The sequence below is a fragment of the Procambarus clarkii genome, chromosome 13, assembly GCF_040958095.1.
Source record: "Procambarus clarkii isolate CNS0578487 chromosome 13, FALCON_Pclarkii_2.0, whole genome shotgun sequence".
Taxonomy (NCBI): domain Eukaryota; kingdom Metazoa; phylum Arthropoda; class Malacostraca; order Decapoda; family Cambaridae; genus Procambarus; species Procambarus clarkii.
This window is the reverse complement of record NC_091162.1, coordinates 21,366,341-21,381,306: the sequence shown is the minus strand read 5'-3', so window position 1 is coordinate 21,381,306 and position 14,966 is coordinate 21,366,341. Positions and strand designations below refer to the sequence as shown.

The window sequence follows — 14,966 nt, the reverse complement described above, 5'->3', positions numbered from 1 at the left end:
TTTCCTGTAAAATCTCTGTGGCTCGATCATAAAAACTGAGTAAGTGCGTTACACAGGGAGGCGGTCGGCCGAGCGGACAGCACGCTGGACTTGTGGTCCTGGGTTCGATCCCAGGTGCCGGCGAGAAACAATGGGCAGTTTCTTTCACCCTATGCCCCTGTTACCTAGCAGTAAAATAGGTACCTGGGTGTTAGTCAGCTGTCACGGGCTGCTTCCTGGGGGTGGAGGCCTGGTCGAGGACCAGGCCGCGGGGACACTAAAGAGCCCCGAAATCATCTCAAGATAACCTCAAGATAACAGGATCTTCCAGATCGATAACCATACTGTCTGTCTGATATTATATCGTTTTCCTCCAGGTGTTCTACCCATTTAGTTTTAATTATTTTTTCCAATATATTGACTATTACACTTGTCAATGATGCAGGTCTATAATTAAGGGGGGTCTTCCCTGCTTCCACTTTGGAGATTGGAACTATGTTAGCCTTTTTCCACACATCAGCTACAACTCCTGTAAACAGGGTTGCCTGAAAAATCAGTTGAAGTGGAATGCTGACCTCAGGTACACTCTCTCTCAGAACCCATGGTGAAACTCCATCTGGACCAACTGCTTTGTTCTTACTTAGCTCCTTGAGCATTTTTTCCACTTTGTCTCTAGACACCTCTATGTGCTCTATGTTGTTCTCTGGAATTCTTATTGTGTCTGGTTCCCTAAAGATTTCATTTTGTACAAACACACTTTGGACTGGACTGTAGCTACTGTAGTAACAGTAGCATTCAGGTGTGTGGGTTGTGATGCTGGTTATGTACTCACCTGGTAGGGCTCTCCTGGTTGTGCTTGCGGGGTTTGAGCTCTGGCTCTTGGGTCCCGCCTATATGGAAGAACATGCGGGATAGTACCAGTGGAGTGCAGTGGTGCCATAGGCACAATCGGGGAACACTGTATAAACATCAGAGGTCTGGGGTTGTTACACGTCCTACCTGCGAGCATACGCCATATTGCCGATACATCCGTTTACTTCCAAGGAACACTTGCATGTTTTCGAATAGAGGTTCCGGCCCATCCTGGCTGTGGTGGGAATGTGGGCCTGCGGGCTGCTCCAAGCAGCAGCCTGGTGGACCACCCTCTCACAAATCTAGCCTAGCCGCGGGCAGGGCTTGGGGGTGTAAATAAACTCCCAGAACTCCATCCAGCAGGTATTGAACAGGTATCTCCGCCGTCGGTCGCCTGGTGTGCAGGTTCCTAGGCCTGCTGGGTCCTGTCGTGTCTCCGTTGGCCCTGTCTGGAGGTCTTCCTGCACCGTTCTCTGCCTTTGCACAGGCAAGTTGCTATTTACATGTTGCGTGTTGCAGGGGTGCATGTTGCTGCTGCACGTGTGCATTGGTAACGTGTTTCGCGGTGGCGTGACCCTGTTCCTGTGTTCGGTTGTGGTGTGGCACTTTGCTGCTGTTTTGTGCCTAGAGTTTGCGTATGGTGGTTTGCTTGTTATTTTTCGTGGTCTTCGGGTCCCTAGCTTGGCCCTTCCGTGTGCGTGGGGTTTCTGTCCCTGCCTGATTGTTTCCTAGGGTTTGTGCTTCAGCTCTTTCGTCCTGCCCCTCCCCAGTCGCTTCCCTGGCATCTCCTTTGGTCGGTTTTGCCTGCACTTGCTGCTGTAGGGGGGGGGGGTCGGTTTCTACCGCTTCCCTTCCTTGTGCATTCCCTTTGTTTCCTCCTCTGCCGCAGGGGTGTTCTTTGTGTGTTCCTTGGCTTCTTGGGCGTTCTTTCAGCCTGTGTCCTATGGTGCGCTTATTTGTCTTGGTCTGTTTTAGTTGCTCGTACCTCTTGGTTCGGGTACTGTTCTGGTGGCAACCCTTACACCTTCTTCAGTTTTCCTGGCTTGCCTTGCTGGTTGGCTTTTTGGGGGTCTTGCGATGTCTCGCATCAGACCCGTCGTTTCTGTTCTTCTGGCTTGCTTGCTTGCTTGCATTGGGGAGCTTTCTGTTCGGCAGACGTTCCATCTCCTTGTGCCGCCTGGGCTTCTGTGGTCACGCCTGAGATCTTCCCGCGGCTCTGCCTTTTTCCTTGGCTCGGAGGGGCCTTGTCGGGGCGGCTTACGTTCTGCCTCGCGGTCTCGCCTCAGGTTGGTGGTCTGGTGGCTTCATGGTGGTGTCCACCACCCGGTTCCGTCCCTTTGACCTTTCTCTGTGGGTAGTTAGCTCCGGGGAGCTGACAGGGCTTCCCCCAGAAAACCAGTGTTGAATGTAATGAAACGCCATTTTCTGCTTTAGATCCGGAGGCTCCCCGGCAACCCTCCCTCCCTCCAGTCAGCATTTTTTTCGCGTGTTTTGACATCCAGCCTCAGAACTGAAGGATGGATAGCCGGCGTGGGAGGTCTGGGGCTTCCCCTTCCCCCTCCCGGGGAGGGGGGAGCTGCGCAGACAGCGGTGTGGTGACCTGTGACGTCTTACTAGTTTACTTGTTTTCTGTTGGGGAATTCTATCCACTAGTTCGGCTTTTGGTAGCAATTTTAATCAGAATAGGGGTTTGTTTTGGAATACTTATCTTTCTGGATGCTTGACCCGATCGATGACAGACGTAGAATGCTTCCAAGCACACTGGGGTTTCTATAGGCCATTGCTCCCCTTGCCTCTCTGAGGGGGCCAGGTTCTGGCCGTGGTCCCCGGTAGGCCCTAGAACTCCATACACATGACTGATACCAAAGTCTGACATTAGCATATCAGCCTGGTTAAGCTCCGTGGAGCCCTCGGGTCTCACCCAGAAAATGGCGTTTCATTACATTCAACACTGTTTTTTTTTTATATATATATGATGCATATGTGTCCTTTACAATATGTATATCGTTAAAACCTTGCACCTTCCTGGCTTGCAGCCTCCTTTGATGGCTGGTTGGTGTGGGCTTCCAGGCAGGCTGCAGGTCTGCTAGCCAGGGCTTTGGTTCTTTTCCCAGCTTGTCGGGTTTGGGCTCCTGGTGAATTGCCAGAAGTCCCAGTTGGTTCTATCTCAGGTTTGGACTTGGCTGGGCCTTGTGTGGGATTCGCAGACTGCATCAGTCTCTCTTCCTCCTCCGGCATTCCTCCCGTTAGTCTTCAGCCGTTTTTGTGGGGGACCCGGATCCCTCGGCAGTAATTACCTAAGTGTAGTTACAGGATGAGAGCTACGCTCGTGGTGTCCCGTCTTCCCAGCACTCTTTCTCATATAACGCTTTGAAACTACTGACGGTCTTGGCCTCCACCTTCTCACCTAACTTGTTCCAACCGTCTGTTTGGAACAGTGTTTGAGCAGTTGTGTGGAAGCCTGAAATTTGCCTTGCTAGTTTACCCACTAGGCAGGGTTTGGCTTCGGAGGCTATTCTGGTATCTTGAGGGCATCCCCTTTTGTCTCTCATGACTGTTGGGTTTGCATCCTGGTGTCTTTCGTCGGTTGCTGCATCGCCGACCTCCTCTTTGGGTTTTCGGGCTTCGGTGCCTTGGCGCCTTACCCTTCCAGCACTCGAGGTGTTCACAGACGGGGCTTTGTGACCAGCGCCCAACAGGCCGGCCAGGGTTGCTGGGCTCCATCCTTCTATCAGGATCACAGCTGTGTGTGAGAGTTTGCTGTTTTTTGGCTGGCGTTGCGGCTGATTCATCTTCCTCAAGGCTCTGATCCGGCTCAATTCGGGTTGCACCTCTGTGGTTCCTTATCTCAATCTGGGGAGGGTTCTCAGCGGTCTGTGGCTCTCTGGGGCTGGTCTTTGATAGCTCTTCTGCTGAGTTCTCGGGGTTTAGCTCTCTGCGCCGTTCATATTTAGGAAGTGCCCAACATCCTGGCTGATGGCCTGTCATGCTTTATTCCCTTTTCCAAGGAGTGGACGGTCGATGGCACCTCTTTCCTTTCACATGCAGTGGAAGCAGGGAAGACCCCCTTAATTATAGACCGGTATCATTGACAAGTGTAATAGTCAAAATATTGAAAAAAATCATTAAAACTAAATGGGTAGAACACCTGGAGAGAAATGATATAATATCAGACAGACAGTATGGTTTTCGATCTGGAAGATCCTGTGTATCGAAGTTACTCTATGATCTACTCTACTCTATGAAGTTTCTATGATCGAGCAACAGAGATATTACAGGAAAGAGATGGTTGGGTTGACTGCATCTATCTGGACCTAAAAAAGGCTTTTGACAGAGTTCCACATAAGAGGTTGTTCTGGAAATTGGAAAATATTGGAGGGGTGACAGGTACACTTCTAACATGGATGAAAAATTTTCTGACTGATAGAAAAATGAGGGCAGTGATCAGAGGCAATGTATCGGACTGGAGAAATGTCACAAGTGGAGTACCACAGGGTTCAGTTCTTGCACCAGTGATGTTTATTGTCTACATAAGTGATTACCAGTTGGTATACAGAATTATATGAACATGTTTGCTGATGATGCTAAGATAATAGGAAGGATAAGAAACTTAGATGATTGTCATGCCCTTCAAGATGACCTGGACAAAATAAGTATATGAAGCACCACTTGGCAAATGGAATTTAATGTTAATAAATGCCATGTTATGGAATGTGGAATAGGAGAACATAGACCCCACACAACCTATATATTATGTGAGAAATCTTTAAAGAATTCTGATAAAGAAAGAGATCAAGGGGTGGTTCTAGATAGAAAACTATCACCTGAGGACCACATAAAGAATATTGTGCAAGGAGCCTATGCTACACTTTCTAACTTCAGAATTGCTTTTAAATACATGGATGGCGATATACTAAAGAAATTGTTCACGTCTTTTGTTAGGCCAAAGCTAGAATATGCAGCGGTTGTGTGGTGCCCATATCTTAAGAAGCACATCAACAAACTGGTAAAGGTGCAAAGACATGCTACTAAGTGGCTCCCAGAACTGAAGGGCAAGAGCTACGAAGAGAGGTTAGAGGCATTAAATATGCCATAACTGGAAGACAGAAGAAAAAGAGGTGATATGATCACTACATACAAAATAATAACAGGAATTGATAAAATCGATAGGGAAGATTTCCTGAGACCTGGAACTTTAAGAACAAGAGGTCATAGATATAAACTAGCTAAACACAGATGCCGAAGAAATATAAGAAAATTCACTTTTGCAAACAGAGTGGTAGACGGTTGGAACAAGTTAAGTAAGAAGGTGGTGGAGGCCAAGACTGTCAGTAATTTCAAAGCGTTATATGACAAAGAGTGCTGGGAAGACGGGACACCACGAGCGTAGCTCTCATCCTGTAACTACACTTAGGTAATAACATTGTTGGATGTACAGGTGCCCAGAGGTGGACCTCTTCATGTCAGAGTGGTCATGGCGTCTCCCATTATACATGGCATCATTTCCCAACTGTGAGGCCTTTAAGGTAAACGCTTTCTGGCAGGACTAGTCGAGGTGGGGGTTCCTGTACTTTTTTTCCTCGGTCCAGCTGTTGCTTCGGGTTCTGGCTCGGCTCGAATCCAATCGCGGAAGGGCTCTTCTCCTGGCTCCATGGTGGTCGGCCAAACCTTGGTTTTAGGCGCTGCTTGCTCGGTGTCCAAACCCGGGAGTCTTTCCACGGCTCTGTCTCTTTCATCAGGTCAGACTAGGGCGGTATCTTGCTGGTTCGATTTACTCCTATGCTCTTCGTGACTGGTTTCCTGATGTGGTGTATCGCCTCTTGTATGGTGATCAGGCAGCCCGTCTTCCAAAAATGGGCAGGTAAATGTAACAGCCCCATTAGTGCAATTATGTACTATGTATGACAGTCAGGAATTGTACTTATTTTCACCTAGTATTAAACCGTACTGTCAAATATATTGTGTATATTTGAGTTTACCTGAAAAGCTGAATTGAAAACTACGACCTAACCTAACTCTCTTAGTTTTTGATGATAAGCATTTTATTGCTTCTTAAATACAATTACTACTTAACCTATAGCTATATTGATATTACAGTTTTATAAAACAAATAAAACAAAACTAAAATATTTCAATAAATTGTAAAGTAACTCAGGATACTTTCAAATTTTGTATAAAATCTATTGTTTAATAAAACTAAAAAAAAAAATCCTGATACTTAAAACTTGTGTATAGCGAACTGAACTAAAACTTCATCTTAAAATTCTGGGTGTCCTAACTGAAAACGAGGAGAATAAATGGGGAGGTAAATGTAACAGCCCCATAAGTGCAATTATGTACTATGTATGGCAGTCAGGAAATGTACTTATTACACTTAGTATTAAAACGTACTGTCAATTCGGTGGATGGGTTGCAACAGGTGGTTTCTTTGGTGTCTCACCTGCTTTCTCAGTAACAGTATGATGTCTCTTGGCAGTCTTTCTGCCATTTCCTTTCCCTTCGGTGGGTTCCAGGCCTCACTGAATGTATTGAAATCTGTGACTGGTGGTGGTACATGCCAACGGCCATACCACGTTGAGAACACCGCTTCTCATTCGATCAGCGAAGTTAAGCAACGTTGGGTTTGGTTAGTACTTGGATGGGTGACTGCCTGGGAACACCAAATGCTGTTGGCAATAATGTTTAATTTTAGGAGGCCTGGTCAACGACAGGACCGTGGGGATGCTAAGCCCCGGAAACACTTCAAGGTAACAAGGTAGGTGGTTTTGTCCTTTCTTACCTCTTTCTGGACTGGCATCTTATGCTGAATTCTGTTGCTTCTCGTGCAGTGTTGGTCGAGCCACTCCAGTTTGTGTTCAGGGGTGGATGTCACCTGCTGCATTCTGCAAGCGCTCCTGTGCTTTTTTTCACCTCCAGCCTACTCATTTGCCACTTGAGCCATCTTGTTCTTTGGACCTGGTGCTTTTTTCTTTCCTTCCCTCTTATTGTTATGGCCCCTTCGGTTCGGGATTGTTTTCTGAAAGCCTTGTTTTGTTGGCTTTAGGCTCTGGGGTCAGGTTGCAGAGCTTCATGCTCTTCTGCAGCTTAAGGATTTCTACTCTTGTATTCACCTAGTTGTGCTTGCGTGGGTTGATCTCTGCTCTTTCAACCCGCGTCTTAACTGTCAATCAATTAACTGTTACAGTGTACTAACTAAATTTTATTTATTTTTTCTCTCCCCATACACACACACCTCAGGAAACAGCCTGTAACTGCTGTTTAACTCCCAGGTACGTATTTACTGCTAGGTGAACAGGAGCGCTGGGGTGAAAGGAACTCTGCCCATTTTGTTTCTGCCATCACCGGGGATTGAAACTGCATCCTAGGATTACGAATCCAGAGTGCTGTCCACTCAGCTATCAGGCCCGCTATTGTGTCCCTGTTCGTTCGCAGCCCTCTCCTTTTCTGGTGAAGAATGAGACGGCTGGCTTCCGGAGAGGTCTGTTGGTTGTGGATGCTTGGTTGGTTAGGCCTGGGGTTGCATCATGACTTCTGTCTGGTGGCTGGTGTCCATGGCCGCACTTTGGGTGGATCCAATTTCCCTGGTTCCCTATTCCAGGGCTCGTGTGTCTCGGGTTGTCTGCAGTGTACTAAAGTCCTTCCAGCCTGCGGTCTACCCTCGTACTCCTGATGTGCGTTAGTATGCTGCACTGGCTGCTATTTTTGGTAATGCCTTGGGTCGACATTCGGGTGCAGGGTTTTTTGAGGATTAACAGGGCCATGGCCGAGCCGGTCGGCCGAGCGGACAGCACGCTGGACTTGTGATCCTGTGGTCCTGGGTTTGATCCCAGGCGCCGGCGAGAAACAATGGGCAGAGTTTCTTTCACCCTATGCCCCTGTTACCTAGCAGTAAAATAGGTACCTGGGAGTTAGTCAGCTGTCACGGGCTGCTTCCTGGGGGTGGAGGCCTGGTCGAGGACCGGGCCGTGGGGACACTAAAAAAAAAAGCCCCGAAATCATCTCAAGATAACCTCAAGATGGCTCCCAGGTATCTTGTGACTGTTCCGGGCCCTCTCTGGCCTTGTGTTGCTTTAGGATGTCTGTTGCGGCCTGGAGTCCTGTCTTTGTCTTGAGACCTGCGGTGCTGCTGCCGCCTGGGTAAGTCCCTATTTTACTTATCTGTGAGTAGTTAGCTTCAAGAAGCTGACTAGGCTCCCCACAGAAAACCAGCATTGAATGAAATGAGACGCCATTTTCTGGATGAGCCTCTGAAGCGCCCTTTCTGACAGCCTCCCTCCTTCCCTCTGGTCAGCAGTTTTCATCATTCTACGAACTAGGGGTTGAGCTGCTTGCTTGCTTGAGTGGACTCCCCCTTCCCTCTTTTGGGGGATTGAGAGTGGGGGAAGCACTAGCAAGCAGGTGCGCTAGTTGGATGACGATTTGCTTGCTTGTTTGTTTTTCTTATGGGGGGCATTCTTTGGCTCTGTTCAGATGTAGGTTGCAATTTTCACCGGTTAGGGGTTTGTATTCTTTCACCTAACTTTCTGGGGGTATTTCCCAGTTGATGGCAGACACGACATATTCTAAAAGTTGAGTGCTCGTATGGTCGTTGCTCCCTGCGCCTTTCTTGAGGGGGACGAGGTTCTGGTTCTTGGTCCCTGGTAAGCATTCAGAAGTCCTGGGACTGATGACACCAAACTAATATGGCACATGTCAGTTTGGATAGCTTCAGGGAGCCTCTGGGGCTCCCCCACAAAAAATGGCATTCATTACATTCAACACTGTTTTTTTTTTCCATAAAGTTAATAAGTATTGAGCTCTACTATCTAATTGCTTTGGACAGTACATCAGTGATTGTACTATGGTGCACATAGTTACAATGAGTACTATCTAAACAGGAGCATGGATTGTCATTGATCTCTTGCATTGAGTCCAACAATGCATTGGACTCTTGATCATTCAATTGACGACTACATCATGCAAAATTGTGGAGTGTAAATCAGTTACTGAAAGAAATATTGTAGCATTTATAAAAAATTATGAATTAGATTATATTGATTTAAGTCCAGGATTACATAAATTACATAGCTTTATAATTGCTCAGATTTAATACGTATAGAATTATGTAAAGTACAGTTATGTGCAGTACCTTCCAAGAATAAAGGAATATGCCCGTTAATCATCCCAACTTAATGTCACTTGCATTAATTGATATTTTGCTTTTGGGTCTTTATCTACTCAGGTATAGTGGATTATGTAATTCAAACCATTGAATTCCATCTGTATTCCTTTGATAATGTGGTGAAACATGAAAACATTGGTAATTTTAGTCTCGTTATCCTAGTGGATACTTACACTTAACTGAATCATGTGTTCTTTTAATAATTCTTGCAGGAATTGAAATCCAGTCTAGATTCTGGTAACAAAACAAAAACTTTGCAGCCCACCTCATCTTGCCAGGAAAGTGTGGTTGTTTTGGAGTGTTTGCCTGCTCTCCAGAATGTGCTTAATATTGAAATTGTTACAAATAAAAAATTGAAGGTATGTGCATGACATTTTACAAGTTTTTGTATCTACTAGTGTGAAAAAGTTTATAAAGTTATATGTTATGGAAATTGTTAGTTGATCAGGAAGCTACTAGTGAGGCTTAGGTTCAGAATTTTTAAGGAAAGGCTTGACACTTCCTTGTTGACTACAGTACTAATTTTTTATACCCGTGCAATTGCTCAGAAATTTAAAAATGTTATTTTAAATTGATTTCTTAGTCTTTTAATATTTTATCATTTTGTCATCAGTTATTAGTTGTTTAACCCTTAAAGTGCGCATCACTTCATATGAAGTGTAAATCGTTTTACCAGTCAACTGCGCTTCACTTCATATGAAGTGTATGGGTACCGCGCACGATTTGAATGGCCCGCGGTGTAGCTGGGGGTCCCATACGCTGCCCAGGGGCTCTAGTAAACAGCGGCCATTTTGAAAAAAATTCCCGCTCACGATCCGAAGGCATGGGAGGCCTCAGTTTAGCGAGAGTCACCATGGCGAGCGCACGGTGGAACTCTTTGGAGTGAGCTTTGCACTCTAAAAGGGAGTATGCTGCAACAAGGTAAGATTATTACTGCATTAACAGACAAGGTAACAAATCAGGAGGAGCAAATCAAGGAACTAGTGAAAGAAAATGAGGCATGGAAAGTGAAGTGTGGTGACTTTGAAGAAATAAACAAGAAGATAGACTCATATGGTGAACAACTCCAAGCAAGCCTAAGGGCTAACATAGAGTTAGGTAAGGATCTCCAACTGGAAACTTCACTGTCAACTCACATAGAGGAGGTGAATAAAGAACTAGAAAAGTATAAAGAAGAAATAAAAGCGACATATGCTGAAGTTGTAAAAGAGAAAGAGACTATCAAAGAAGTGTGTTCGGAAGTCAAAACCAGAAATGACCAACAAGAAGCAGAAATTAGGCAAGCAATTAGGAAAGAACTGGTTACCAACAGTAAACTGGTACAAAACACTGCAGATAGAACTAAGTCCATAATCATTTTTGGATGTTTAGAGAAGGAAATTTCATCTAGGGTGGACCGAGCAGCAGAAGAGATGAAAATCATAGAGAAAATAGTAGGTTTAGGAGAAGGCTCAAAGGAAAATGTCAGTGATTTTAGAAGAATAGGAAAATATGAGAAAGAAAAGAACCGCCCCTTAAGGGTGACGTTTAATGGTGTGAAAAACATGATGGAAGTGCTAAGAAATGCCAGGAAACTGCAGAGTGATGAGGTTGGCAAATTTTGGTCAATAAGACAAGACCTCTCCAAGGAAGACAGAGAAAAGCTGAAAATGAACTTAATTGAGGCAAAACGTCTAAATGGGGATAGAAATGAAGAAGACAGAAATTCTTTTTTTTACAAAGTGACAGGGACTGGAAAGCTTGTGAAATGGTACATAAAAACAAAGCAACAAGATCAGTAGTGGAAGGGGGAGTAAAGAGCAAAGGAAAAGGGAACATGTTCCTGAAAATTGTATATACCAACATAGATGGAGTGAGGTCAAAAACTTTGGAGTTGCAAGATATAATCCAGCTTAGGGTCCCAGATATTGTTGCATTATCAGAAACGAAACTTGAAGGAAATATAATAAATGAAGTCATATTCCCAAGAGGCTACTCAGTTTGGAGACGTGACAGGAAAACTAGGAAGGGAGGAGGAGTGGCTGTACTGGTGAAAAAACACCTGAAGGTAAAAGAGTTAATATTTGAAAACCCTCGAGATATTGACATAATGGCATTGCAGGTCTGGAATCAGGATGATAACCTGGTAATTGTAAATACCTACAGCCCACCAGCAAGCAACACGTGGACAAAGGAAGAACTGGATGACAAACGAGAGGGCCTCATAATGGTCATGAGAGATATTATTGTACAAGCAGATAAAGATAAATCACGACTGTTGATACTGGGGGACTTCAACTTTAGAGCAATAGACTGGGAGGCCTATGAAGCAAGAACGGAGGACTTTTGGACATGCAGATTTGTGAACCTCATTCTGGAGACATTCTTGTATCAACACATAAAGCAAGCCACAAGAATGAGGGAAGGAGATGTACCGTCAGTACTGGATCTAGTATTCACCAGGAAAGAAGAAGAGATTTTTGACATCCAGTACCTTCCTCCCTTGGGAAAGAGTGATCACGTCCTGTTAGACATTAAATATGCTTTAAGATATCATCTAGAAGAAAATGGGGACAATGAAACAGTTGATAAACTCGATTTAAAGAGAGGCAACTATGGGGAACTTCGAAATTTTTTTAATGAGTGTAATTGGACAAAATTGTTGCTAGGCAGGGAAGTAAATGAAATGTATGCCAAATTTTTAAAACTATACGAGGAAGGCACACAAACATTCATACCAAAACAGAGATGCAGGACCAGAAAACAGGATTGGTTCGACAGAAATTGTGAGAGGGCAAGAGACCAAAAGACACAAAAATGGAATCAGTATAGGAAGAGGCCAAACCCCCAAACATACCAGCGATACAAAGATGCGAGAAACAACTATACAGCAGTAAGGAGAGAGGCAGAAAGAAATTTTGAAAAAGGGATAGCAGATAAATGTAAAACAGAACCGGGCCTATTCTACAAATTCATAAACAACAAATTGCAGGTAAAGGATAATATCCAGAGGTTGAAAATGGGAAACAGATTCACGGAAAATGAAAAGGAAATGTGTGAAACATTAAATGAAAAGTTCCAAAGTGTGTTTGTACAAAATGAAATCTTCAGAGAACCAGACACAATAAGAATTCCAGAGAACAACATAGAGCGGATAGAGGTGTCTAGAGATGAAGGGGAAAATATGCTAAAGGAGCTCGGGAGGAACAAAGCAGCTGGCCCAGATGGCGTTTCACCATGGGTTCTGAGAGAATGTGCATCTGAGCTCAGCATTCCACTTCACCTGATCTTTCAGGCATCCCTGTGTACAGGAATCGTAGCAGACGTGTGGAAACAGGCTAACATAGTTCCAATCTACAAAAGTGGCAGCAGGGAAGACCCCCTCAATTATAGACCTGTATCATTGACAAGTGTAATAGTGAAAGTATTGGAAAAGCTAATCAAAACTAAATGGGTAGAACACCTGGAGAGAAATGATATAATATCAGACAGACAGTATGGTTTTCGATCAGGAAGATCCTGTGTATCGAATTTACTCAGTTTCTATGATCGGGCCACAGAGATATTACAGGAAAGAGATGGCTGGGTTGACTGCATCTATCTGGACCTAAAAAAGGCTTTCGACAGAGTTCCACATAAGAGGTTGTTCTGGAAACTGGAAAATATTGGAGGGGTGACAGGTAAGCTTCTATCATGGATGAAAAATTTTCTGACTAATAGAAAAATGAGGGCAGTAATCAGAGGCAATGTATCGGAATGGAGAAATGTCACAAGTGGAGTACCACAGGGTTCAGTTCTTGCACCAGTGATGTTTATTGTGTACATAAATGATCTACCAGTTGGTATACAGAATTATATGAACATGTTTGCTGATGATGCTAAGATAATAGGAAGGATAAGAAATTTAGATGATTGTCATGCCCTTCAAGAAGACCTGGACAAAATAAGTATATGGAGCACCACCTGGCAAATGGAATTTAATGTTAATAAATGTCATGTTATGGAATGTGGAATAGGAGAACATAGACCCCATACAACCTATATATTATGTGAGAAATCTTTAAAGAATTCTGATAAAGAAAAAGATCTAGGGGTGGTTCTAGATAGAAAACTATCACCTGAGGACCACATAAAGAATATTGTGCAAGGAGCCTATGCGATGCTTTCTAACTTCAGAATTGCATTTAAATACATGGATGGCGATATACTAAAGAAATTGTTCATGACTTTTGTTAGGCCAAAGCTAGAATATGCAGTTGTTGTGTGGTGCCCATATCTTAAGAAGCACATCAACAAGCTGGAAAAGGTGCAAAGACATGCTACGAAGTGGCTCCCAGAACTGAAGGGCAAGAGCTACGAGGAGAGGTTGGAAGCATTAAACATGCCAAAACTAGAAGACAGAAGAAAAAGAGGTGATATGATCACTACGTACAAAATAGTAACAGGAATTGATAAAATCGACAGGGAAGGATTCCTGAGACCTGGCACTTCAAGAACAAGAGGTCATAGATTTAAACTAGCTAAACACAGATGCCGAAGAAATATAAGAAAATTCACCTTCGCAAATAGAGTGGTAGACGGTTGGAACAAGTTAAGTGAGAAGGTGGTGGAGGCCAAGACCGTCAGTAGTTTCAAAGCGTTATATGACAAAGAGTGCTGGGAAGACGGGACACCACGAGCGTAGCTCTCATCCTGTAACTACACTTAGGTAATTACACTTAGGTAATTACGGTCAAACGCCTCACGGGCACGCACCACTCAGTCCCTCACCCCAGAGCAAATAGCCCACGAATTATTCTCTGAAGGTGAAGAAAGTGTGTTTGACGATTCAGACAATGATGAAGTACTGTTGGAGCAACCAAGCCTGGCGCACGCAGCATGAGCGAACAGCATTGCATTATAAATAAATAAATGATGAAAATTAAGCTCCCCTCAATAAACAAGGCAAATGGAGTAAATACCCTAACAGTGATGTGCTTAACTGCCACCAGATGGCAACCCAGGTGACATGGGGTCTCGGCCTTCTTGCGGCTCTCACTCGAGCTGCTCGTGTGAAGCCTCGCAATTACTTTTAAAAAGGGAACAGGACATGGATGCGAAGCTATTGGGGGCCCCCACCAACAGAACCTTATGCTATTTTATATGCTCTTTGCCAGTTGCTATTTATTCACAAATACACTTTTGTTTTGAGGTCAATTTACAGTGCCCTCCTATGTGGAGTACAGTATTATAATCCTTCCCATCCTATAGTGATCAAAATCCAATGCTGGCTATTTGTCATTTCTTGGGGAGCCTTGTCAGCTTCCTGAAGCTATCACAGATTAAGTGCAACACTACTTAGTGTGTTATCAGTTGTTGAGTTCTTTATGCTTACCGGGGACCACGAGCCAGAACCTGGTCTCCTCAGAGGTGCAGAAAGCGATGGCCTATGATCACTTTACGTTTAAAGGTTATCATTTTTGCCATCACCTAGGTAAGGCAACCAGAAAGATAGGCAGATCAAAACAGACCACTGCATGGTTTAAAATGAAGCTGTAGCCCACAAAATGTCAAAAGAACTTCCCCAACAATAACAACCACCAACCAAAACTTTGTGAAACTAATTAGCTCCACCATCCCATTCATTGGGTGGGAGAGTATAGCTGGCACAGGTCAGCTGGGCCCCTCACCAGCCAGTTCTAGACGGATGTCTGCGCTTAGTAGTAGACGTCGCTCTGGCTCCAGTCTCCCATTTTTGAGTGGTGTTTTGCCTTTGAGGCCGTTCTCTTACAATGAAGTTGTGTGTGAGCCAGGAGTTTAGTGTACTGGAGTTGCATGTGCTCGGGGTATTCTTTCCCGTGCACTCTGTAGGTATTGGCCTTGTGCAGTCAGGGTTGCCTTCCCTGGAGCTTTCCTGAAACACTCCTATTAGGGGGCTTCTTTGCTTGGGGTGTTCCTTGCCCTTCAGGTAAGCCGGGGGTCTGGAGCTTTCCGTCTTGCCTCGGGTTTGGAAGTG

General features: G+C 44.6%; 1 protein-coding gene and 1 non-coding gene across 7 annotated transcripts in view; both read left to right on the top strand.

The window, feature by feature from the left end:
- LOC123757247 (uncharacterized) overlaps window positions 1-14,966 on the top strand; it is a 153,318-nt gene that overhangs the window by 19,149 nt on the left and 119,203 nt on the right. For all 6 annotated transcript variants that reach the window (XR_011228385.1, XR_011228384.1, XM_069323783.1 and 3 more), the window contains exon 3: window positions 9,205-9,351. Coding sequence is in view for 4 of the 6 variants with exons in the window: in XM_069323783.1 (XP_069179884.1) it covers window positions 9,205-9,351 (147 nt within the window). In the remaining 2 variants the exon portion in view is untranslated. The remainder of the gene's footprint in view (window positions 1-9,204; window positions 9,352-14,966) is intronic.
- Window positions 6,388-6,506, top strand: LOC123757365 (5S ribosomal RNA). The gene has a single exon (XR_006772740.1). It is a non-coding gene; the product is annotated as a 5S ribosomal RNA (ribosomal RNA).